Here is a 25,528-nt window from a genome sequence, read left to right on the forward strand (position 1 = left end):
TACTGGGATCTAGCCCGCAGGCTCTGACTTCCCACACCCGGTGAGCATTCAGGAGGAGAGGCCAAGAGAACAGATCCACCTCGCGGCAGCCACAAAAAGGCTGCAGAAGCCCCGGGCCCAGAGCATCTCCGCTGCCCCCGCTAGGGATGGGGATGGAGGAGTCATCGGGGTTGATGGCTCAAGTAGTAGAAACACTAAGCAGCGATCAGCGGGCACCAAGCAGGAAAGAAAATCTATACTTCAGCATCTCATGGGTGGCAGACTCTGAGCTGGCACCCAATACCATTCACAGGAAATCCAAGGTTAATCCTCCGTCTTTCACAGGGGGAGTCAGCAGGTGCCAGGACAGTGATGGCAGGTCCAGGAGGCAGGAACTAAGGGGAAACTCCAGGTTTCCCTCAGTCTGACCCCTGTCACCCCAGCATGGGGGCAGGGGGTGGGAGTGGGGAATGAGGGCTCAGAGGCTCAGTCCTGATGGATAGGATGGCAGTTCCCAGATGTGCCCATAGCATATATTTCTGAGAAGCTTATTCCTCCGACTATGAGTCCAGACTATCCTCATAAATGGTTTGGGGCGAATCCATTCTCTTGACCTCTCCTTGCTCTGCCATCATGGAACGGTAATTCTGGGACATCTTCCTTCCCACTTTAATTTATCTCAGGGTGTGTAAGTCTTGGCTTCTCCAGCTAGACGGTGAGAACCTTCAGCTGCTCCAGGCCTCTACTGATGTACTGTGAATCCTGAACCCAAGTGCCGTAGCTCTGAGTCTCAGTAATCCTATCTACAACATCAGCAAAATAACCTCTGCTTTTGCTACTCACTGGGTTTCTGGGAACATCAAATAAGCAGCATCTTGTGAAAACATTGTGGCAACACAAGGGGCCCTCGGGTCACAAAACTTTGCTGCTGCTGATTTGTTTTTTGGAAACTGAGAAAGGCATGTAAAAATGACAGTGAAAAGACCCTCGTTTCTGCTGAAAGAATTTCCTGCTGTGAGACCACAGCTTATCAGACCCAAGGCTTCCATGTTAAGTCTTCTTCTTTGCCATCCTGCTTACCCACTGTACACAGCACAGTAGTAGCAGTAATCATTATCTTCATCATCACCATCACCATCACTTAGATAACAGACACTATTCATCGAACATTTATGTCCCAGACAATATGCTAAGCACTTCAGTTCTTTGAGGAGAAAACCAACAACAGATATAGGCACAGTGACTTATACATGGCCACATAGTTAGGAATTAACAGAGTGCAGCCTGGGGAAGGCCCAGCTGGAATAGAGGATAGCAGTCGTAGGCCTGGAGAACACACGCTCTATACATCTCTGTGTCACCCCTCAGAGCCTAGGACAGTAGCACTGTCCTCTGTTTGAGAGGCCACTTGGTGTATTAAGTGAAGAAACCAGAGTATGTCAGAAGCTCTGGATTTCAGGCCTGCCTTGGACACTTGTAAGTCCTAAGTCTTGAGCAAATCACTTTACCTTCCAGAGTTTAGGTTTCTCTCGTGAAAGTGAAGATCCTAATCTCTCTCTAACCGACCTAGATCAGGGGATTGTTATGAATGGAGATGAAGTCATACGTGTGAAAATGCTTCATAAACACTTGTAAAATGGTGGTAGTATTAATAATAACACAATTAGTAATAATAAAAATAATAGCTGGCCTTTGTTAAATACTCACCATGGGGCAAGCATTGATCAAAAAATATCTCATTTAATCTGTAAACCAACCTCAAGACATAATTAAACCTAATGGGTCTCATGAAACAAATGAGGAAACTGAGTCATAGAGACAATATGCAATTTGCTATATGAATATGGCGTAATGATAATTAGTATAACACGAATGACATAATGATAATTAGTATGACACTTGATACCAGCACCAAAAATAGATGCCCATTTGAATCACTAATGACACTTCTTTCTGTTTCTGCAAACCATCTGCACGTCTATCCCAGTCTGTTTTTCCAAATGAGTCACATAAGTTAGTACACAGCAATGAATGGGAAGCTAAAGATGGGCAAGAGACGACCAAGGCGAGAAGGTGAAGCTTCTGGTGGATTGGAATTGCTCTTTTCTTATTCTTCATAGCAGGATTGGTACTTTGCTTCCTCTTTGAAAAGCAAAACCAGCCTAGACTTTTCCAGAGCAAGAATTTCTCCAGATTTCATCTCAGAGAGTGAAGAGCTTGGTATATAATTTGTTCAGTGCTGTGGGCCTGTTGTAACCTCCCCACTGGACTTCAAACCAGGAGCTGATGGGAGGGTCAGCCTGAGAGGAGACATATACACACACACACACTTTTCTTTCTTTCTTTCCTTCTTCCTTCCTTCTTTCCTTCTTCTTTCTTTCCTTCTTTCCTTCCTTCCTTTCTTCTTTCTTTCCTTCTTTCTCTCTTTCTCCCTCCCACCCCCGCATCTCAAATACACACACACCCCAGCTATTCTTATACCTTCTGAAGGCAGAGGGACTGATCATTCACTGTCAGAAAATGGTAACACCCTGTGAGGCTTCCTTTTAAGCTATTTGAAGAAGGGGGAAGTAAATAATGCTGGGTTAAAGTGCCCAGTTCATATTGGTTACAGGTTCAGGCTCATGTCACTGGCCTTAGGCCAGACTGATCTGAGGACACATGGTGGATCATAATTGGACAATGTGATTTCTTACACTCAAGTCGATGATACACAGCTAGACTCATCCCCAGTTGGAGGGTGGATAAATTTTATTGGTCACCTCCAGAGCAGCAGGCTTGGTTCCAAAGGCCTTGGATCCCCCATGTTGACTACTTGGCCTTTAAAACGAACTTGGAGATAGGAAGCCATGGAAGTTTAATCTGTCTCGTTTGTGGAGAAGTCCCATGCAGCGTATTTGCGGGCTTCCAATACGCACCTTGATTCCACCAGCTGAGACCTGTTGAAAGGCTCTGGTCTTATAAAGAATCTCTTCAGGTGCTTTGAAGTTTGCACAGCACTTTCACATTTGCTGTGTCGTTTAAGGTAGGTGGGGCAGGAAGTTTGAGACTTAGAGAGGCAAATTGCCCAAAGTCACTTGGCTGTTCAGAGGAAAGTTGGGGTAAAATCCAGGTCTCCCAATTCTAGGTCTTTAGGCTCCCAAGTATTGTAATCCCTGGACTTACAAAGGAACTAAGAAGCCATATTGAGGCATAGCCCAAGGCATCACAAGGCCAGCTCCCGGTCCTGGGTCTTCTCCTGACTCACCAGGGACGGCACACCAGTCTCTTCCTTTGCAGGTCTCCTTCAGTTTCTACATCTGAAGGTGTGCACCTGAGGAGTGGTCTTTCTCACAGTGGTAGTTCTGATGGGGGAGTTTGACTGAGGATGGCACAGAGATTTCCTTTTAGGATCTACTTTGATCCATTGTTACTGTTTGCCTAAAGCAACGGGTGAAAAAGTTTTCAGGATGAATTTCAGTTTAGTAGGCAAGAGAACTGTACTCTAACAGTGATGACTGCTACAGGCAAAGGAGTAGAGAGGTGTTTAGTACTGATGCTACTCCAAGACCTCATCCCATGTAACTTCCTCAGGTTCTGGACTTTCACTTCAGCAGAAAAAGCAAACCGATGAACAAACATGAAGCGCAACTTCAGGGTTCACTGGTCACCACCTGGCTTTCTTTTCTAGGTGCGGTTTGAAGGCTTGACAGGAAATGTGCAATTTAATGAGAAGGGACGCCGGACCAACTACACCCTCCATGTGATCGAAATGAAGCACGATGGCATCCGAAAGGTAAAGGTCCCTTTGCTTCAGTTCCACAGGGAGGAGAGGGCTGAGCAGAGGCTCAGGCCGGAGCTGAGGGCCTTGGAAGCCCAGTTTCCTGGACTGGATCTCTTAGAAGAGATGCAGGCAATGAGGATTCTAGCCTCAGCTCTGCCACTAACCAGCTGGGACTTCGGGCGAGTCAGTTCCTTCCTCTGAGAATCGAGGAGATTAAATGGAGATTAAAAAAATCTCTAGCTTTGTCTTGGGGTGCTTGTGAAGATCCAAGGGATGGGAAATTACTGTGAAAATATAAAGTAATAGATGTGTATAAAATGCCCCTGCTGCTCCTGTAGGATTCCAAAGTAAGAACTTGAGAATGATGATTTATTGAGGAAGTGAACCATCTTCTCCTGGTCCACACTTGGTTGTATCCCCTCTACTTTCCACATAGAAGTATAAGTGAAATTTAGTTTGTGTATATGTATGCATATTAAACATTTTAGAACAACATTCAGATCCTTGGAGAAAACATTCAGAATTCTACCACACTCTGTGTGCTCTGGCCTCTGCCAATTTCTCCGACCTTGACCCTTGACACTCACTTCCTTCCTCCTTCCACTCCAGTCATTCTGATCAACTTTCACTTCCAGGAATACACTATGTTCTTTCTCACCTCCCAGCCTTCAAACGTGTTCCCTCTGCCTAGGACTCCCCCTACCCCATCCCCTTCTTTTGCCTGGCCAATTCCTCCTCAGCCTTCAACACTCAGAGAAAATGCTACTCCTCAGGGAAGCCTTCCCTAGGCTCCCTTGTTATGCCTCATGGCAGCCTCTATTTTACTGTCCATGGCCTTCATCACATTCCCAGTTCCTTGGGGTGGCACCGCGTAGTGGGTAAGAGGCATTGCACGCATGGTATAAAGCTAGTCGGGTGTCATGGGTCAGAGTATTAGCTCTGGAATCCTGGGACTCAGTCCTGGCATCACCACTTACCAGCCTGTGATTCTGGACGAATAAATCAGGTTCTTTGTGCCTGAAGTGGGGGTCACCATAACAATGCCAGTCTCATAGGCTCACTGAGAGGATTAAATGATCTAACGGGTGCAGAAGTTCTGAGGGCTGCGCCTGGCACATTGAAGACTGGGTCTTCATCTCTCCAACTTGACGCTCTCTATGCCTGTGCTGTCAAATACAGTTGCCACTAGCCATGGATGGCCATTTAACTTTAATTCTAAATAATTAAAGTTTAAAAGTCCCTCAGCTGCACTAGCCACATGTCAAGAGCTCAGTAGCCACAGGTGGCTACTGGCTGCCATACTAGACAGCACAGATGTATTCAACAGATCATTTCCATCATCCCAGAAAGTTCTACAGAACAGGTCTGCTCACGCTTTCTATTCCCAACCTGTGGCGGTCCATGATGCTCTGGGTGGTTTGGTGAGATACACTGGCAGAATGGTTATAAGCTCAGGCTTTGGAGATAGACACGACCCGAATTAAGTCTCTGCCTTACTCTTTACTAGGCACGTGACCTTGAACAACTTAGCCTCCCTGGACCTCAGTTACATCATCTCCAAATGGAGAATAATGCCCTTTACCTCACAGGGTTGCCATCAGCACTGAGTGAAACAATGTCTGCTACCCACTTGCCTGTATCAAGGGATTCCCAAAAGTAGCCCCTGGCATGGAGTGGACATTCAGCCCATGTTTTTGTTTGTTTGTTTCAACTGCCTTCTTTAGGCCACAGGGATTTTTATGTCAGCCTTGATTTTGAGTGAGTCAGGCTGTGCAAGCCCATGGAATGGATAAATCAGCAAATAGAAATTACAGAGTAACCTTAAAATCTACAAGCAAATCGTTGTGCTTTATTTTTCAGATCCTGGGGCTGTTTTTCAACTTACTTTCCCATGACTAAATCCTTTCCTAGAATGTGGGCTTAAGCATCCTTTGTTTACGGGGAATCTGACTTTCAGACAATCAATTCCTCCACATCTGTGGCTTCAGGCCTTTTACTCAATCAGCCTCCTAACAAATTAATTTCTCAGATTCAAAGTAATTTCTCAGATTCACGGTGACCTCGTTGTGCTGGTTTCAGTGAGCAGTGCCTGGTCTTACCTAATGTAGGTAATAGAGGGGCTACTGCTGCTTGACCGGGGGCCTTGAGGACTTTCTCCTGATCTTTAGGCACATATCTTGGCCACTGATCTGCCAACACACCCTCTAGTTATCTGGGTCCATTTTGACATCCTACTGAAATGTGTGTGCTCTACACATACGTCCATCAAATGCTTAGGATCTTCAAATGCCAGAATGGGCACTGGCTCCACTAAAGCTAAATCCTTGGGAAATCCCATTCAGAGACTCCACTTCACCGTGGGGTGCTGATTTAGGGACCTCTATCCAAATAAAATACCTTGTCAAATTCAAGTAGAATCACAAATTCTGGTAACTGGCTGCCAAGAGAGAAGTGTAGGAAAATTCTCGAAGGTCTTTCATGAAGGGACCATCATTGTTGATCTAACCATCTCTGCCCATCACTACTGGTCCTATAGCTAATTTTGGACTTGAAATGGCCAAGTAACATTTCAGCTTGATATGGTCCTATAGCTAATTTGGGACTTGAAATGGCCAAGTCTCATTTCAACTTTCCTGCTGTGTCCCAAGTTTATCATCCCCAGTTCTAACCCAAGTATAACTGGAAAGGAAAGACTGGGCAGGGAAGAAAGTGACACAAAGTCCTACTGATGTCAATGCACAGCTCTCCAGTCCAGATGTCCTTTGGAAGTTTTTTCTTTAAATCCTTGCCACCCAACTTTGGACATACTGAGACCTGGTGTAGCTCTAAGACAGAGCTTCAATCCAACCACTTCTCTCCATTTCCACTGCTGACCCCAGAGCCCAAGCCACCTTCCACACCTGCCTGACTTACTCAGGAGCCTCCTTACCAGTCACTAGTCCTACTGGCCATGTTCTTGCCCCTCTAGAAGGCCATTTTCCCCGCACAAGAGCCAGGATGATAATTTTCAAATATACATCAGGTTATATTGCTTCTCTGCCTAAAGCTTTTGACTGGCTTCCTACTGCAGGTAACATATAACTTCTTGTCTTGACCTTCAGAACCCCAGATGCTGCGTCCCTCTGACATCAGCTCTTGCTCCTCTTTCTCTGGCTCATAACTCCACAGCTACCCTAGCACCTTTCTGTTCCTTTACCCGACATTCTCAATCACTGTAGTTTCATATGCAGTGTCTCTCCTTGTCACTCAAGTCTGGCCCAAGCAAAGTCACTTTGGAGAGGCCATCCCTGACCAAGCTATCTAAAGTGGCCCCATCCCCCAGCACAATCCCATTGTCCCAATTTTTCACAGTGCTTACCCCTTCTCATATATTCTTGTTGGTTTACTGATCTCTGTTGAAATTGGTAAACTTCAGCCTGCAGGCCAAATTCAGCCAAATGCCTGTTTTTGCACAGCCCATGAGCTAATGATTTTTACATTTTGAAATGGTTGAAATAAATCAAAAGATGACTACTTCATGATATGTGAAAATTATATGAGATTACAATTTCAGGGTCCATAAATAGAGGGTTGTTGTTTTTTTTTTGGAATACAGCCAAATTCATTTGTTTAGGTATCGTCTATAGCTGCTTCTGCACTATGACAGCAGAGATGAGTAGTTGCTACAGAGATTGTATGACCTGCAAAGCCTAAAATATTTGCAGTCTGGCTCTTTAAAGATAAAGTTTGATGACCCCTGGTCTGGATATATATTGTCTTTCTTCCCCTCTTCTCCACCTCCTTGCCCCTAAAATGTCAGCTCTCTAAACACAGGGACATGGTTCTGTTATTTACTGTATCCTCAGTGCTTACAATATATTGACGCATAGTAAGCACATGCAAATAAGCGGTTGTTCATTAAATGAGTGGGTAGTGTACTGAATGTTGCTGGGCAACCAGGGAGCATACTACTCTGGCCCATATTTCCACAGATATGCCAGCAAATAAGAAAAAAAATTGCTGGCAAATTTAATTAAAAAACACCTCAAGCAGAACTCAGATAAAGTTAACACATAAACTTATGAAGTTCAAATTCTTGAAGTGTGTTAGTTCAGATAACCCTAGGCGCAATAACAGATAAACTCTAAAATCTCAGCTGTTTAATGCAACAAAGGTCTCATTCTTGTTCACCCTGTGACCAGTATGGGGGCTGGGGGCTCTGATTAAGACTCAGGCTTATGGAGGCTCCACTGTCTGTTTGGGTCTTCCTGGCTATCAACAGACAGCTAACAGGTGAGGAAGAAAGATATTACAAACTGTGCTGGAGATTTGGGGGAGTCAGGCTAGGAGAGATGTGCATCACTTCTGCTGCATTCCACTGGCCAACCCAATCACCTGGGCCACCTAGACATATGGAAGGCTGGGAAATGCAATTGCTGTCCAGGTAGCTACTTCCCACCACACCTGTATGCTATGGAAGGGGAACAAGAATCCTTGGGGGTCATCAGGTTGTCTTTGCCACAAGAGACATCTTCCTTTTTAAAAATTTATTATAACGGATAACATTTTTGGAGGTCAGGGGCTGTGTCTTCAGAGGAAGCTTAGAGCTAAAAATGTATAAATTTGATTTGATGACTATGCAAGGTAAATCAATTGAATTTACTGTTCAATGATCATCTCCTTTTTAGACTTCATTTACTTAAAAAAATCTAATCTATCATCTAGACTCATTTCCTATATTCAAAAAATCTTTAGAGGTAGATGGAAAACAGGAGATCAAAAATTATAACTGGCCCCAAGAGAAGACCTCTCACTGTCAGAATTGTTTAAATCTTCTCCTGAACGGTGGGCCCCAATTTTTACCAAACTACTAGCTCTGATTTACTTTGAGATAGAATCAAAGTTCCTACATATCCTCAGTAGAGAATCAAAGGGCTATATAATAATCCACCCCATTTCTCTTAGAAAGGGAAATTTGCTCTCATCTCTGAAGTGCAATGTCACTTCAAAAATCTTTGCCAGCTTTCTTTTCATCAAAATGTGGAACGAGATTTCTCAGCCTGCTAGCTTACATGAGGGGCAAGCTGGGTTTTGGCATCACCCTGCTCTTCTGACTGGCAATAGTTTTTATTTCCCTACAAAAGGGTTAGGAATAAAATAAGCTTGTTTACAACATTTAACTGTTCCTCTAGCTTTTGATATAAGCCAAGCTAGACAATAATTTTTATAGATACCAATTTAACATTAGTGCTATAATACTAGCTCTGAAGGATCCCTATTCTTAAAAATTAAAATCTCTTTCTAAGCCATATAAATCTGGTCTGTACAGATCTATCTTGCTTTTTTCCCTTCTCTTTGATCAAATAACTTGAGATTTTAGAGCAGTGCTTTGTGGGTTTTGCACCATTTATCCTAGGACATTCTGCATGTAAAGAGGGTTACGCTGTCAAACGAGTTTGAGAAATACTCCATAATATATACTTCTTTTGGAGATTGGCAATGTTCAATAGCAAAGTGAAACTGAAATGTACTGCAGTATAGAAGCCTGTTAGCCTTCAATCAGGCATTACCCTACTGGATATCATTTTTTAGTTTACTGGCAACTTAATATGAACCACGCACTATGCGTACTATTGTCTGTGCATTAACGCATTTGGTTCCCACAGCAGCCTTGCGAGACAGGTACTCTTGTATCCATTCTACAGAGCAGGGACTGAGGCCCACTGAGGTCAAGTACCTGGCCCAAGGTCATACAGTTACTAATTAGAAAAGTCTACCTTTTAAACCAGGTCTGTCTGATGCCAGAGACCAATCTCTGGACCATCAAGCCATCACTTTTAAAAATAATACCTATGAAAACACAATAGATTTTAGAGAACTTGGTTGCATGTCAAAGAAGGCAACTTCCTCAAGGCTGATGGTTGTTGAGTTTGAACAACTAAGAACAACTAAACCTGTGACTAATCCTGAAGAGGGAGAAGGAAGAAAGGAAAGAAGGGAGGGAAGGAAGAAAAAGGAGGAGGAAGGGAAAGAGAAGGGCATGAAAACACCGTAGCATCATCTACAGGGGGAAAGAAAATGGCAATTACATTTGCTTGATCGTCTCCCAAGTGTGTATTGATTATATTCAATAATTTTACCTTTGCAGTCCATGACCTGGCTCCTATGCCCTGCCACTAATCTGCTATTTAATCTGTATAAGTTAGATCATCTGATCTCCCCAAGCCTCAGTTTTCTTTTCTATTAAACAGAGAAAATAATCCCAAGCCCGTCTCTGTGCTATTTGCATAGTGTAAGGAACAAAAAACTGTTAAGTGTTAGGAAAGTAGTTTGGAAATTCTTTTTTTAAACTCGCCCCACGATATGCTACAATAATGGTTTTAAATAGTTATTTTTCAACGAACAGGCTCCTTGTAAAAATGAACTCTTAAGGGGAATCTCAAAGCGTGAAATAGATTAAAAGCTGAACTGACTATTGAAGCAAGGGTGAGGAACCCAGAGCTTTCCCCCTCTTCTCTGACCCCTCACCTCCCATGAAAGTGGTGAAGGGCCTTTACAGATGCCCTAGGGTCCCATGGAACACTGGCCTAGCAAAATGGGGGAGGCAGGACTACATCCTGGTTTTGAGCAAGTCCCCTAGTCTCTGAGCTTATGTTTCCCTCTCTGTAAAAAAGGAAGAGGTTGGAGGAAATGATTCTTCAGGCCTCTTTTGGCTCTGATATTCTGGGAATCTAAGTTTCTGGTTCTTGTGTCATTAGAGAGACATGTCCCCTTCCAGGCTGACTGAAAGTGCCCCACACAGGCAACACGGTACCCATGCCGGCATGAGGGCAAATCTTGACCCAGTGTCCTGAGAGACAGCTCCCCTGACCCCCTTCGGGCCTCTGAACTGTTTCAGCATGAACAGGATCCACTGTCTCCATGTTGGATGCGCTCATTCTCTCAACAAACCTTTCCTGAGCTGCTTCTCTGTGGTACAATCTGTGGCCCTAAGAAAGGGGTCCTAGAATGAATAGACCTCTAGCTTTGTCCCTGAGAAGCCCACAGCATCATGGAGAGATGGGGACAGACATGCCAACAGCTAGACTATGGGGCCACTGGGAACCAACACGAGGTGCTCAGGGCCAGCTGGCAGCCTAGCGGAACACAGAAGGACACGGCCCTGCGATCAGCCTTCCCGGCTCCGATCCGGGCTCCAAGACTCTCCTGTGGCCTTGGGAAAGTTACTCCACTTCCCCTACATCTCAGTTTCTTCACATTTAAAATGGGAGTGATAATTGATTACCCACCTCATAGGTTTTTGTGTGGATGAGAGAAGTTAAAACATAAAAAACACTTAGAAGAGTGCCTAAAACACAATAAGCACTCAGTAACTGTCAGCTAATATGATTCCCAACCCAGGGCTAAGTCCCCTCTCAGAAAGAACAGCATCATGATGAAAAGCTGCCCCTGGAGACAGATGACCACCATTCCAGGCTGAGCTCGGCCACTTCTCAGCTGCATCGCCACCATCACCTTGCAAGTTAACAAACTCTTCTAAGCCAGATGAACTGGCACAAAAACTATCAAACACAGCCTCTGACAGAGCAAGAATATGATCAATGTTAGCAATTATTACTATTGTTGTTAATGGCAGTGAAATGGCAGGGAGAATTGTTTCTTTCTAACTGAGGGGACTGGGAAAGACATCAAGGTGAAGGTGACATTTGAGTGGACCACTGGCATGTGCCTTGGATTTTGTGAACCTGGGCTGACTTAGGAGACCTGCTCCTCCCTCTGCACATGCGCTTCAGTTCTCCTTCCTGTTTGCTCTTTACAACAGCCAGCGGAATGACCACAAAACAAAACACGACGGTCTAAAGATATATAAAGACAGGGACTTCCCTGGTGGTGCAGTGATTAAGAATCCGCCTGCCAATGCAGGGGACATGGGTTTGATCCCTGGTCCGGGAAGATCCCACATGCCGTGGAGCAACTAAGCCCATGAGCCACAACTAATAAGCCCGCATGCCACAACTACTGAAACCAACACACCTAGAGCCCATGCTCCACAACAAGAGAAGCCACCGCAATAAGCCCATGCACTGCAACTAGAGAAAGCCCGTGTGCAGCAACAAAGACCCAACGCAGCCAAAAAATAAAATAAAATAAAAGATAGATAGAGATAGGGGTGTGTGGGGTGTGTGTGTGTGTGTATTAGCCACGCCATTCTGCTTTTCCCAATAAAGAGAATAAAGGAAATCAAGGAGTTGCCTTCAGAATAAAGTCTACACCACTTAGCCTGGCCTTCCAATCCCTCTGCTACCTAGACCCAAGCGCCCACTGCCCTCTTGTACTAACCCTATCCTCCACTCAGGACCCACTGAACTTACATATCTGGGCAGATTCCCGCCTTCCCATCTTGGCATCTTCTCTCCGACCTGACAGGTTTGGACTCAACCCTTCCATCCCTCGTGACTTAAGCCTCACCTCCTCCTGCTGCCTTTTTCCCAGCATAGGTTCCATACTTGGCTTCTGCTTCTCCAAACTCCTTAGGCTCAAGCTACCTGAGCCACTCACTTGTCACTTCTGGGGCCACGTGCATGTGTGTGTCTTGTCTTCCCAAATAGACTGGAGGGATCCTCAGAGCAAGGACTATTTCCAAGACTTCTTTGTATCTTTCTCAACCCTGCCACAATACCACCAATGTTTTAGCTCGGAGTCTTACACACAATAGGGATCCAATAAGTATCTGCTAAAAGACCTTGGAAAACGAGTTAGTATAAATAACTACTAATTTTTTTAAAAAAATAATGTTGTCAATCAGTATTTGCAGGCACGACTATATTCTCAGTATTATAATAGGTCAAAAATTGGAAATAAGAGAAATGAATAAATAAAGGATAAAATAACCATCACCTAGAAAGTTAAATCCAGATGGAAAAATACAGTTCACCTAAAAAGAAAACAAAAAGAATGTAAGGTTTAAATCATATGATTCCAACTACACTTCAGAATGAGCTCAGGAAGAGAAGGGTTACTAGGCATGGGGGAAGGAGGGGTTTGGCCTTGTGAACAACTGCAGGGAATTAAATCTCTATGGCCCTGACTCGCATTGTACATAACAGTTTAGCTGCATCAACAGTTAAACCCTCGCCCCTTAAGAGGCAATTTTCAGGCTTACCCATCATGATGAGGATTTTCATGGGGTGGAGATGGGAGGACCTAGAGAGCATCTTGTCTCTTGTTGTTTATATCTACCAGTACTTCAGAGCCTGGTGTGTCCAGGATTGCTGGTGTGATGCTCAGCTCCTTGATTTCCTGGCTGGTGTTGGCTGGGGGACCCAGAGTGGGCCATTCCTGAGGAGCCTGGCTCACCTTATGTCACCACCTTCCTCTCTTTAACAGATTGGTTACTGGAATGAAGATGATAAGTTTGTCCCTGCAGCCACGGATGCTCAAGCCGGGGGAGATAACTCAAGTGTCCAGAATAGAACGTACATCGTCACTACAATCCTAGTGAGTACTCAGTCCTTCATGGAGGTTACCTGGGATGTGAGATAGACCAACACAAAGGTTTTCCCAGGAATGAAAGCTGGTCATTCTTCTTGCCAAAACTGTGTGGTCGGTAGAAAGAGGAAGTAAAAAAGGAATATCCTGAAAGTCAGAGGGACTTTTGCTCTCTGGCTCTGCCACGATTTCACTTTGTGCTCTTGGATAAGTAAGTTACTTACCCTCCTTTGAGCCACAGTTTCCAATGTATATAAAACATAAGGATGAGACTAAATTGTAGTGGTTCTGACTCTACCCTTCCTTAGTAGAAGCCATTTTCAAAGCAAGTTCCCTAAAGTCCAGCACCTAAAGTGAGTATAAGTAAAGCTGTTATGATTTTCAGTGATGAGACAGTTGGAGCCTATTTAACGGTTATTCCCCCAACACCTCCAAAAAATACAAGAGCTCCTGGAACAACTTGAAAAGCTAGGCATGGCGTCTCAGTGAAACATTCTATTTTAATAGTTTGCTTCCTTAACCCAAGAACTTTTGTAATGGGGGGGAGCAGAAATGCAGGAAGTGGATTTAGGGGCCAGAGAGACTTGCCCAAAGTTTAGCAATGTTGGAGACGCCCTCCTCCGCCACGCCAAAGGCCTCCCTCCGCAAGAGTGAACCCAGAACCCACATTCTCTGTCTCCCATTTCTCCACCAGGAAGATCCTTATGTGATGCTCAAGAAGAATGCCAACCAGTTTGAAGGCAATGACCGCTACGAGGGCTACTGTGTAGAGCTGGCGGCAGAGATCGCCAAGCATGTGGGCTACTCCTACCGTCTTGAGATCGTCAGTGATGGGAAATATGGAGCCCGCGACCCTGACACAAAGGCTTGGAATGGCATGGTGGGAGAGCTGGTCTATGGAGTAAGTTCCCTACAGGGTGGGCAACTGGAAGCGGAGGCAGAGAGGTTGACAGGAAATCATTTGGTGGTTGGCTGGCCCTGCTCATAGATGCCTATTAGACCCCATGATTTAGTATTACTGATGCCGAAAAGATGAGGAGTCCAAAAATCCCATATCTTAAGACCTTTTTTGTTCAGGTTCCTGGTCCCAGCTCCTTCAGCCAAACTCAGCTCAGTCTTGTGACTTCAGTTGATCATCATCCAATACAGGTGATAGCTTAGCTTCAAGATCAGTTTTCTCGAGGCAGACCGCTGAGTTGTTACTTCCCTGCTCAGTCACTTACGTCTCCCTCAATATGAACTTCTTCCCTGGTGTTGGGGGTAGCCTGGATACAACCAAACGTTCTAGTTACTTGCCCTTTCTAGCACCTTCCATTTCAGCCAAACCACCCTGAGTCACTCTGTTCTCTAGTCCCCTTCCATGCTGCACCTCTAAAAATCTTACCCTTCCCCCCAAACCTGTATCAAATACTACTTTTTCCAAGATGTCATTTCATCCTCCCCGTAACAGGTATGGGGAGAACCCTTTTTAACTGTTGTTGCCTTCCTTGTAGAATTTAGCTTCTGCTTCTTTTATGGCTTACCCTGCCTTATATAACAGTTATCTGTGAATAGGGATTGGTCTACTCCATTCACCACACTTGAAATAAGACCACACACAATTGCTACAAAATCTTCAATAAACTGAAGCATTTTGGAGACGCCACTGAATGCCCTGAATTGTTTTAAGTGTTTAAGGAATCATTGAGAAGTAAAAGATCTGATCCCTGTCCCCAGGGATCTTAACATTTTATGGGGTAGAAAAGACAGTGAGAGAGAATGGTAAGACAGCAGAGAATCAAGGTTCAGGCAAAAGGCTAATATGAGTGTGTCTAGCCCTCAAGAAAGATGTAGAACTTGAACATGGCCATATTCAAATAGAGAGAAAGGCAGCCCAAGAATTTCTAAAGTATAAACTATGGAATGGTGATGGAAATAAGTAAGGTGTGAAAGGAGAATGAGAAAACACTGCTGATTTTTGTAGAGGGCTTGAGATGAGTAGTCAGGGATAAGTCTGAGTAAGAAAAGAAAAGGGAAAGAGTGTGGATTGATTCAGTGGGCACTGGAAGATCATGAAGGTACTTGAGTAGAGGAACAACAAAAGGCAATGGAAGAAGAATCCTGCCACCACATGCAGGAAAGAGACCACCACAGCTTCACTCATAGAAATCAAAGACTCCAGGCTGGGTTTCTGAACAGAAGCATACGCCGAGCCTCAAGCCGGTATTGAGTTCTGGTCAGGATGAAGCAACCATTTAGGAGGTTTTAAAATCTCATTGTCTCAGATCAAGGCAATAGAAGTCATGATGGCCATGAGAGCCATACAAAGGGAATTCAAAGAAGAAAGAAATGGAACAAAGAAAATCCTTTCTAGGAAGGTGGCTTTTGAGATGACCTGGGAAGATGGTTAATGAGTTGAGAAGGGGGACGTGCTTCTACCCTCTCTCCTCCTCTATTGCCTCTCACCTTTGGGAAGCTTCACAGGTGAAAGATAGAGATCTGGGTGATTAATGCTGCATCTTGAGGTTGGTTTCCATGGGAACCTCCACCAAGCTCTTCAGGTCATCCCCATGGCAACTACTGTGAACTTTTCACCTCCACCAACATTCATCTTTACCTTCACCCCATGTTCCCTTAGAAAAGGCCTATGATCTGAGCAGAACAATGACATGATTATCCTAAGGGCAAGCCCCCCAGGAGCCAGCCATTAGTCATGGGTCACTGGCTCATCGGTGACAAACCAAAATTGCCTCTGGATGCCTCAGCTGCCAGCCCTCCCCTTTCCCCTCACCTCCACAAGGCCTGTCCGCTGCCCAGTAAAAACTGTATTCTGAAAACTCCACGATGGGCCCAAATGGATGCCCTCTCTTGATTTTCAGTTTGGCTTTCTTTTTCTGCCCCCGCCCCCAACCGAGGAAGAATAGAGGGGTGTGGGGAAAGCATCTCTTAGCCACAAACGACCAGCAAGATCAGAAAAATTCATTCGGAGGCTTCCAAATCTCTTCCTTCTGTGCCTGTTAAATAGGCTAAGTCAATCAGGGTGTCTCTCACCTTCCTTTTGCTACCTTTTGCTCTTATCAACAATTATAATAGTAGCATTTCAGCACGTAGTATATGCCAGGCACTATGCGAAATACCCACATTATTTCACTTATTCCTCATAACAACCCCAGAAGGTAGATATGAATATTTTCCACATTTTATAGATGCGGACACTGAGACCCAGGGAGATTAGGCAGTTTGGCAAAGGACACAGAGCAGAGTCGGGACATGCAGCCTTGGCTCTTACACTGCATGCTGGGACATACCGCCTCTGTAGAAATCCCACCATCTGAGCACACTGGACTCTAAGGCCACTATTAACTAGTGATGAGAATAGCAACAGTGTCTGCGTCCTCAGATGCCACAGGCTGCAAATGAAATTTCTGCTGCTTGCATGGGTATGGCTTTGTCCCTGATTCTCAGTGACTTTCTTGCCTGTTCTTGGTCTTAATGAAGCAGCAAGAGAGTGAACTTGGGAGACAGACACCTGGATTTGAATTCCGACTCTGCCAGCTCACTGGTTACATGACTCCTGGGAGCCACTGACCGCCTCCAAGGGTTACCCCTGAATCCTCTATCCCAGGGCTGGGGTGGGGAGTGTTCCCCTCAACAGTGCCTGGCTCAGACTGAATCTCCATCCCTGATCATTTTCTTCAGTTTTTGCTTTTACCTACTGCATCAGCGCGGTCTACTCTTTAGCCAGGATTTTTTGCGGATGTATTTTGTTTGGGGATCTCCTGGGTCGGTAGTTCTCAAAGTCTGGAGCAGCAGCCTCACCTGGGAACCTGTTAGAAATGCAAATTCTCAGGTCTCTCCAGACCCAGTGATCTAGAAATTCTGCCATCTGTGGTTTAAAAAAAAAAACCCCAAGATGCTTTGGATGTGCTGCACGCTCAAGCTTGAGAATCACTGTCACAAGACATCTGTTTAAGAAAATAATTCTGAGCACCTGTGAAACGCCCACGGGTCGCAGTACCCTCACGTATTTGAATTCTTCTGACTCTCGCAAAACACTGCTCTCCAATAGATAAAGCAAAAATTATTATGCCTCTTTTTCTAAAGAGGAAATTGACATCCAAAAGGACAACCATCTCACTCGAGGGCACGTGGTCAGTGAGTCACAAAGCAAAGCGGCCAGGTCTACTTTCCCAGATGAGCATTGCCCTTGACTGATCCTGCTGAGGTCCAGTAACTTCCTCAGGGGCTGGAAATCAACTCCTGAGACCTCTCAGTCAACATCAGACAAGCTAAAAACACTGCTGCTTTGCACAAACCACCTGTCCTCTCTGGACCTGAGTTTCCTATCTGCAAAATGAGGTCACTGAACTGAAGCATCTCCCACTGTGTGTGTCTCCTATGCATATGGGTGCCTTTTGAAGACCCTCAGGGGTCCATGGCCAAAGAATTTTGGAAACACTATATCTACCTACCCCTCTTGGAAATTCTCAGTGCATAGGGGTCTTTTAAAGGTTCTGAGAAGTCCTGCCTCAAAGTAGTCTGTTTACATTTGTGTTTATTTTCATGTTATACTTATTAACACCCTCCTAAAAATAATGTTCCATGGAATAAATCTTGGAACTGCTAAATGAACTAAGCAATAAGATCATGTGGTTTTGTGACTTTTTTTCCAGTTCACAGTCCCTTTTATTAACTCACATCAGGAGGCACCAGACAAATCCATTCAATTCCCTTTACCACTTTAGAAGCTCGGCATCCACCTCCCTTTTGGGTAACTTGTGGTCATTCCCTCTAAGTCATTTCCATGACTTTTCTCCCCCATTCCTTCTCTACCTATGTTAGGTTACAGAGGAAAGAAGAGATATCTTCTTCCTGGCAATGGCTTGTAAGTGTTTGTAAAAAGCATCAAGATTTATGCAATGGGTGTTAGGGAAAAAAAAGAATTACTATGAAATACATACTCAGTCCCACATTGCTTTACAGAAAGTTTCTTTCTATAAGTGAGAAACTTAAGTCATTCTAAAGCCAGGCTTTTTATTCCATGTAAAATGCCTTCTCAAAAATCTCAGCCAGGGCTTCCCTGGTGGCGCAGTGGTTGAGAATCTGCCTGCTGATGCAGGGGACACGGGTTCGAGCCCTGGTCTGGGAAGATCCCACATGCTGCGGAGCAACTGGGCCCGTGAGCCACAATTACTGAGCCTGCGCGTCTGGAGCCTGTGCTCCGCAACAAGAGAGGCCGCGATAGTGAGAGGCCCATGCACCGCAATGAAGAGTGGCCCCCGCTTGCCGCAACTAGAGAAAGTCCTCGCACAGAAACGAAGACCCAACACAGCCATAAATAAATAAAAACTAAATAAATAAATTAAAAAAAAAAATCTCAGCCAATGAGAGTAACCAGAGGAAATCTTTCCTAAGCAATACCAGCCGGCAGCTGGGCGGGGCCGGAGTCTGCACAGCATCTGTCCCCAGCCTCACATCTGGACTGTTACGCAGCGTCATAAGAGAAAGCCATCCGCCTCCAACAGACTTGCACAGACATGCCTCTCATTTCAAAAATGAATGTCATGGCATCTGTCCATGGAACCGTGTTAGGTTTCCAGGATCTCTTGATCTCAGGCCAAGAGAGCAGTGGATTTTATAGCAGAGATGCCAGTGCTTCTGCCATTAGGCAGAGGTAGGAAAGACAGAAGAGCAAGGCTGGTGATTCCACATGCTGGATGCACAGAGATGAACATTTCTTGCAACCATTTTATGTTTATCTACATGAATTTTTAAAACTGAGTTATTTGTGCACTCCTTAGCAGTCTCCTTGAAAAAACAAATTGTGATACTACTTTACTTTCTCTCTGCCAGAGAGAAACTACTTTCCTCACATGATTCCCTTCTCTGGGAATGTATTCTGTACCCGAGCAACCTGTTGAAATCCTACTCTCACTTCAGTGCCAATTTATATGTCACCTCTCTGATGGCACAATCCCTGATCTCCCCAGCCAGAATTAATTCCTTCCTGACCTCCTGTAGCACTTTGTATCTCTTAGCATGGCTCCAGCCTATAGACTGGAAAATTTTGTGTGTGTGTACCAATCTCGCCGACTAGTTTGTAATTCCCTGAGTGTAGAGACCACAGCTTCCCTTCCAGCCTAGGGCTTACGCATAATAAGCGCCCAGTAAATGTTTACTGAGTTAAATTTGCCTTCCCTACCTTGTTAGCCAGGGCTGTCTTGGTTGCAGGTAAAAGAAGCCCAACTCAAACTGGCTAAAGCAAACAGACTGATTGGATCATGTTCCTGAGGACAAACAAAAGAGTATATTGACATATGATCCTAGGGAGTCCAGGGTAAGCCCTGAATTAAGGGTGACTCAAATTATTTCATCATGGATCACCTCTCACTCTGACTTTCAGGGCTCATGCTCATTAAAGAGACTTGGGTCCTGTGCCATCCTTCAATGAACCATTCTGGCCAGGGGAGTAGTGTACACCAATGGCCACAGACCTGGGTGATATGTTTCACCTCATAACCAGGGTGATCAGTCCCATTTGAACCAGGAGGACTGAGAGTGGGGCAGGAGTAGTTCTTCTTCCAGAGGAAGAAGGCATGGCTGCTGGGCAGGCAAAAAATAACAGATATTATGACAGCCTCCTTCCATAAGGTGAGGAAGACTCCCCTAACAATTAGAACTGTCAAAGAATGGGATAATCTCTCCTGTGAGATATTGAGCCAATCATCCATTTACCATAAATATTTTATAGAGAGTAGGAGGGTTTGGACTTCTAAGGTTCTTTCCAACTCTCACATCCTTTAAGATTACAAAAGAATATTCACAGTGAAGAGAAAAATAAGAGAACAGAGAGCTGCTGAACTCAAGGGCGTTTTTTTTTCCTTTTTTTTTTTTGCAGAGAGCAGATGTGGCCGTGGCCCCTTTAACTATCACCTTGGTCCGGGAAGAGGTGATAGATTTCTCCAAACCATTTATGAGTTTGGGGATCTCCATCATGATAAAAAAGCCACAGAAGTCCAAGCCAGGGGTCTTCTCCTTCCTGGATCCTTTGGCTTATGAGATTTGGATGTGTATTGTTTTCGCCTACATTGGAGTGAGTGTTGTCCTTTTCCTGGTCAGCCGCTTCAGCCCCTACGAATGGCACAGTGAAGAGTTTGAGGAAGGGCGGGACCAGACAACCAGCGACCAGTCCAATGAGTTTGGGATATTCAACAGCTTGTGGTTCTCCCTGGGAGCCTTCATGCAGCAAGGATGTGACATTTCTCCCAGGTGAGTCAGCTCTTCTCAACCCCTTTGCTCAACGCCATATATATAGGAAAAAACAAATACTGGGAAATTAAGGGTGGGAATTTTTTCCAGACTTTATAGTATTCGGTTTTTCAACTATGCTTTACTGTCAACTGTCCGTTGCATGCTGTGGATTATATGGACACATCCTGTGCCTTGACCAGTTCTATCTGCTATCTGGGTGATGTGCTCTGTCAAGATTAACAGGCCTAATCACGACTCTAATGTTCTGTAGCCGAAAGGTACAGAGAAACGATGGGGGAAAGTATTGTACGACTAACATTTGTTGAGCACTTACCACATATGCTAAGCGAGGCTCTGAGTCCTCTACATGCCTTATTTCATTGAATCTTTGCAGAAGCATTAGGTGGGATTCTCGTTCTATCTCCTTTTACAAATGAGGGACCACAGAAATGTTGAATATCTTTCCAAGGTTACACAGCTAATAGCTAGGTGAGTCAAGATTCAACCCCATCCTGAACTATTTCCGAGGGGTAGAAGGAGCACTGAATTATGAGTGGGTTCTCACTCTGGTTCTAGCACTTTCTGTGTGTCTCTGGACAAGTCACCTGGCCCTTGCAGACCTTGGTTTCTTCATCTTTAAGAAAAAATGGTTCTGCTTTTCTTGGTTCTGAGAAAGATCTTGGAAATAATCTAGTTCCCATGGTGATGTAAATTTGTTTCTTACGGTTGGAAAATGAAGTTTCTTAGAAATGCCTCAGATATCATACTGAGAGTACTGGGGTGACCAAATCAGTGAGGTTTCAGCCCCCACAGGAGACATGAGTAGCTCCATTTTTGTCTGTTTTACATATTGGACTTGTGAATACAATTTCTTTTGAAAAACAGAAGGGAAAGGAAAGGAGAAGGGAGGGGAGGGGAGGGGAGGGAAGGAGAACGAAGGAGGCAGGGAGGGAGGAAGAAGGAAAAGTGGAATGGAGAGGGGAAACAAGAAATCTGAAAACTACCAATCTACACCAATTCCCAAATTTACTGACCCCCTTTCTGTCTTTGTGTGTAACGTTCTTTCAACTATATTCTGGAAAGTTCATGTCACAAATCATGTCACAAATAAATAAGTGCTGACCGTATTTCCTTTTACAGTTGCTTAATGTCTGTGAGCTCTTTAATCAGTATGCAGTCCCTTATAGATACCGAGCTTCTAAAGCATGCAGGGAGGCATGGCTTAGAATCTGGCTGCATGAATAGATTTGCACACACTCTCACTTTCTGGGGGCATAACTGCATAAATACCAAGGCCTCATAGACACGTGCTGGAGGCATCTTTACCACCTATCTGGTTCGCATTTGGGTGTCAGCGAGGACCAATATTCCTAAGTGGCAATGGAATAAAATCTTCCTAAGGAGCTCCCCTCAGGACTCATTTTGCCCGCTGTATAATTTAGATTGTCTCATCGTTCACCATTATACTCTTGTTTTTCTTTAAATAAGAAGACAGTCAGGGGGGTTGCGTGGGAGAAGAGGTGTGAGACTGGATGCCTGGCGAGTACTGGCAAACACATGGTAAAGAGCAGAGAGAACCAAGCAGGGGAAGGGCTTGCTTAAAAATAACTCAGGCCAGTAGGTAAACAGTGGGAAGAAATGATTCTTCACTAGTCAGTATAATGGGCCATCCAAACATGCATGTGTCTGAAAAGACCCCTGGGCTTGTTTTTTCTCCTTTATTTCCTTCATGGCTGGGCATCTTACCCGCTAAGGGCACCCTTGTGGACTGACCTCAGGCTGTGTTTTCACACTCCTCACCATTCCTCCTGAAGTCTCAAGTTAGTGACCCACAAACTGAATCCTCTAGCAGGCAAGTTTCTGTGTAACCTGCACAGTTTGGCAATGATGGTCCAAAACTGAGTGGCAGCTGCCCTCTTGAGCTGATGCGTGTATTCCCCACTGGACCACAGCCCCCAGGTGACCAGCTTCATTCCTGCGTGACTCAGCTGCCCCTGAAAGGGTATGTGCGCTTGTGACTTCTGGCTAGAAGAGGATTTTCAAACTGTGTTTCCAGGACTCCTGAGGGTTCCACGAAGCTATCTTAGGAATTGACCTTGAGGTGAAGATGAGACCAAACAGGAAACCCAGCCTCCTTCCTTCCCATTTTTAATAAATCAACTCCATTCTATGCTTCTGTATTTTCACCGGTAAAATGGGAAACAACCCTAGTATTGTTGTGAGGTTTAAGAGAGATTGATACATATAGAACCCATAACACAGTATCCAGCCAGCACATAGGAAGCACAACAAAAGGGAAGCTATTTTCAATTCTTTTATCGATTTTCTATATTGGACTTCTGCTAAACTTCACTAGAAGAAAGGGTACCACTGCTCACACTGATTGAAAAGCCACTGGACCTCTCTCTTCTGGGGAAGTCCACGGACAAAGCAGAACGGTGGTTCACTCCTGAGACCAGCAATACCTGGGTTTCTGAGGCTCCCCCTCAGAGGGACTGGGAGGAAGGATTTTGGATTTAAGGGTCTGACAGGCAGAGAGAAGAGTCTACCTGCCAGAAAAAGGAGTTTGATCCACTTGAGATGGACTCTTGCATACCAGGCCTAGCACAGCCAATTCCAGCACTTAGGGACCTGCATAAACCCCCCTAAGAGTCAGAATATGCATCACAACATTTGTTGGGAATATATGCTAAAGAGAAAAGGTACATACTTCACCTCACTAGGGCCAGACAAAAACACAAGGATGCTATGACAGTGATGAGAACCAGAGCCAAGCAGACAAGTGCAAACACCAGCGGAAGCTTTTGTTGTTGTTGTTTACATATTTCCTGATGAAGTCAACAAAGTTTCATGAGCCTCTGATATGCAGAGCACTAGATACCCTGGGGCTACAGTAGGAGGTATTTTTAAGGGCTTTTGATACTCAAACATCTTTTCCAGTAAGCTTCAATTAATTGTTCTTGCTATTTACTAATAGAATATATCATAAATCCTCACAAATTTAGAACTTGGGGGATTAAGTTCCACCTAAATTGCATGTATCTGCATGCATACGCAAGTAGCTTTATCTTTTCTTAATCTCGTCAATATTTATATTAATGTCTTATTAACCAAAAGCCAACGAAATGTGGCCAGATGCGGTTGTCTGCAAGTAACGCAATAATCTGACCAGAGTAATAGGAACAGTTAGAGAGTTACCTTTCTTATAAGGAGAGTGGAGGCAGACAGTGGCTCATGGTTCAGTGAAATCGGGGTCTGCTGTGCTATGGTTGCCTCAGCCTTTTCTCGTGTGCCCAAAACGGCGGCTCCCAGATGTCACGTCCATGTTCAAGCAGCAAGAGGGGCAAAAAGTACTGCAGCCAGTTCCGTCTCTTTGGAGCAGGAAACCAAAAGCTTACAATATACTCCCCATCCCAAGCGGGCATCTCCTTCTGTCTATCTCGTTAGTCAGAGCAGTGGCCCACAATCACTTCTAGCGACAAGGAAGGTGGAAATGGCAAGAATTAGGTTTTTTAGCCTCTAAAATGGAAGGGGTTGGAATGGATGTTGGTGAGTCAACCAGCAGCACTGGCCACAGCGCCCAAGTCAATGTTTTGTTCACCGGCACCATGAATAGATAAGATAATATGTAAATAGCACCTTCAGTGATATATGCCAGTAAATGCTACTGATTTGCTTTCAAGAAGTCTTCTCTCCTCCCTTTAAAATGTTTCTATGAGAAATTGTTTCCGTGTAGCCTATTTTAACATTCAAAGTCAAAATTCAATTGAGCTATGATCACAAATTACAACTTTCTTCATTAGGTTGATGGTAAGATATTAAGAATGCCATCCATGAGTTGCATTTGCAGGCCCGTGTCTTGTGCCCAAAGACCTATTTTTAATAGATACTTTAGATTTCTTTTTTCAGGGACAGGAACATTTTGAGAAGGGATATATTAAAGGAAGGGCAAAAATCATCCCAGGCAAGATTTATCTTTAGTTCCCCCAACTTTCCTTTCTGTAGCTTTTGACCCTATTTGTGGCCAATGTCATTCATTTACTCAACAGATATTACTAATTGCCCGTGAGGTGCAGCACAGGGTGCTGGGTGCCGAGGATGTGAAGATACACTGATGATGGAGCATGAGGGGGCGGGAGTCTTTCCTTCAAGGTGATGGCAAGTACAGCGGGATAAGACAGACATTACGTAAACAACTGTGAATGTATAAATTGTGATGCACTGTGAATAAAATGAATCTGCTGTAGCACTAGATAATAAAGGAAGTGGAATTAAAGGGGACTGACTTAGGGTGTTCTGAGAAAGTTCCTCCAAGGAGCAGATAGGTAAGAAGGAGCTAAGCTTACACAGAGCTGTATTATTAGAGAAGTAGGCAGAGACCAGATCGCGCACCGTGGCCATAGTATAGATTTAAAGTTTTACTCTAAATGCAATGGGAAGGCACTGGAGAGTTTTAAGCGAGGGAAGGATTGATTTACATGTTGTATACTACTCTGGGGAGCTATGAGGAAAATGAATTAAAGCAGAGAATAGTCAAGAGTGGAAACAGAGGGACCAAGCAATAGGTTCTCACGTCTGTCTAGGGGCAATTATAGTGATGGAAATTACGATGGGCATGGAGATGGATTAGTGGTCTACTCTGAAACTAGAATTGACAGCCCTTGCTGATAGATTGGATATTTGAAGGGGAGGAGAGGGAAAAGTCAATGGTGTCTCCAAGAGGTAGGGAGCATTTGGAAAACATGGCACCACAATTCCGGAGACCTTTAGGTCTGGCTCCGATCGTGAGAATGATCTAGTCCATCCACCCCGTTACAGATGAGGAAACTGAGGCTCCAAAGGGGAATGGGATTTTCTCTAAGGTCACCAGGGCAATGCCTCTGGCCTGCTGCCGCCCAGTCCAGTGCTGTCTACCCTGCAGTCTCATCCCAGGCTCCACTGCCTGCAAGTGAACTCAGAGTGAGCCTTTCAACTCTTTATTCCCACGGCCCCTACCTCCCCTTTGGCTTCCACTTTGCTGGGATTGGATGACCTTTGTAAGGAAAAGGAGAGGGGTTTGGAAGGTCGTAGGGGAAGAGAGGAAAATGG

At 44.6% G+C, this 25,528-nt stretch overlaps 1 protein-coding gene across 3 annotated transcripts in view; it reads left to right on the top strand.

Annotated features, from left to right (window-relative positions):
- Nucleotides 1-25,528, top strand: part of GRIA1 (glutamate ionotropic receptor AMPA type subunit 1) — a 307,614-nt gene that overhangs the window by 197,796 nt on the left and 84,290 nt on the right. For all 3 annotated transcript variants that reach the window (XM_036848990.1, XM_036848988.1, XM_036848991.1), the window contains exons 8-11: nucleotides 3,650-3,754; nucleotides 13,109-13,219; nucleotides 13,905-14,111; nucleotides 20,088-20,458. In XM_036848990.1, coding sequence (XP_036704885.1) covers nucleotides 3,650-3,754; nucleotides 13,109-13,219; nucleotides 13,905-14,111; nucleotides 20,088-20,458 — 794 coding nt within the window. The remainder of the gene's footprint in view (nucleotides 1-3,649; nucleotides 3,755-13,108; nucleotides 13,220-13,904; nucleotides 14,112-20,087; nucleotides 20,459-25,528) is intronic.

This window comes from Balaenoptera musculus, chromosome 3, assembly GCF_009873245.2.
Source record: "Balaenoptera musculus isolate JJ_BM4_2016_0621 chromosome 3, mBalMus1.pri.v3, whole genome shotgun sequence".
Taxonomy (NCBI): domain Eukaryota; kingdom Metazoa; phylum Chordata; class Mammalia; order Artiodactyla; family Balaenopteridae; genus Balaenoptera; species Balaenoptera musculus.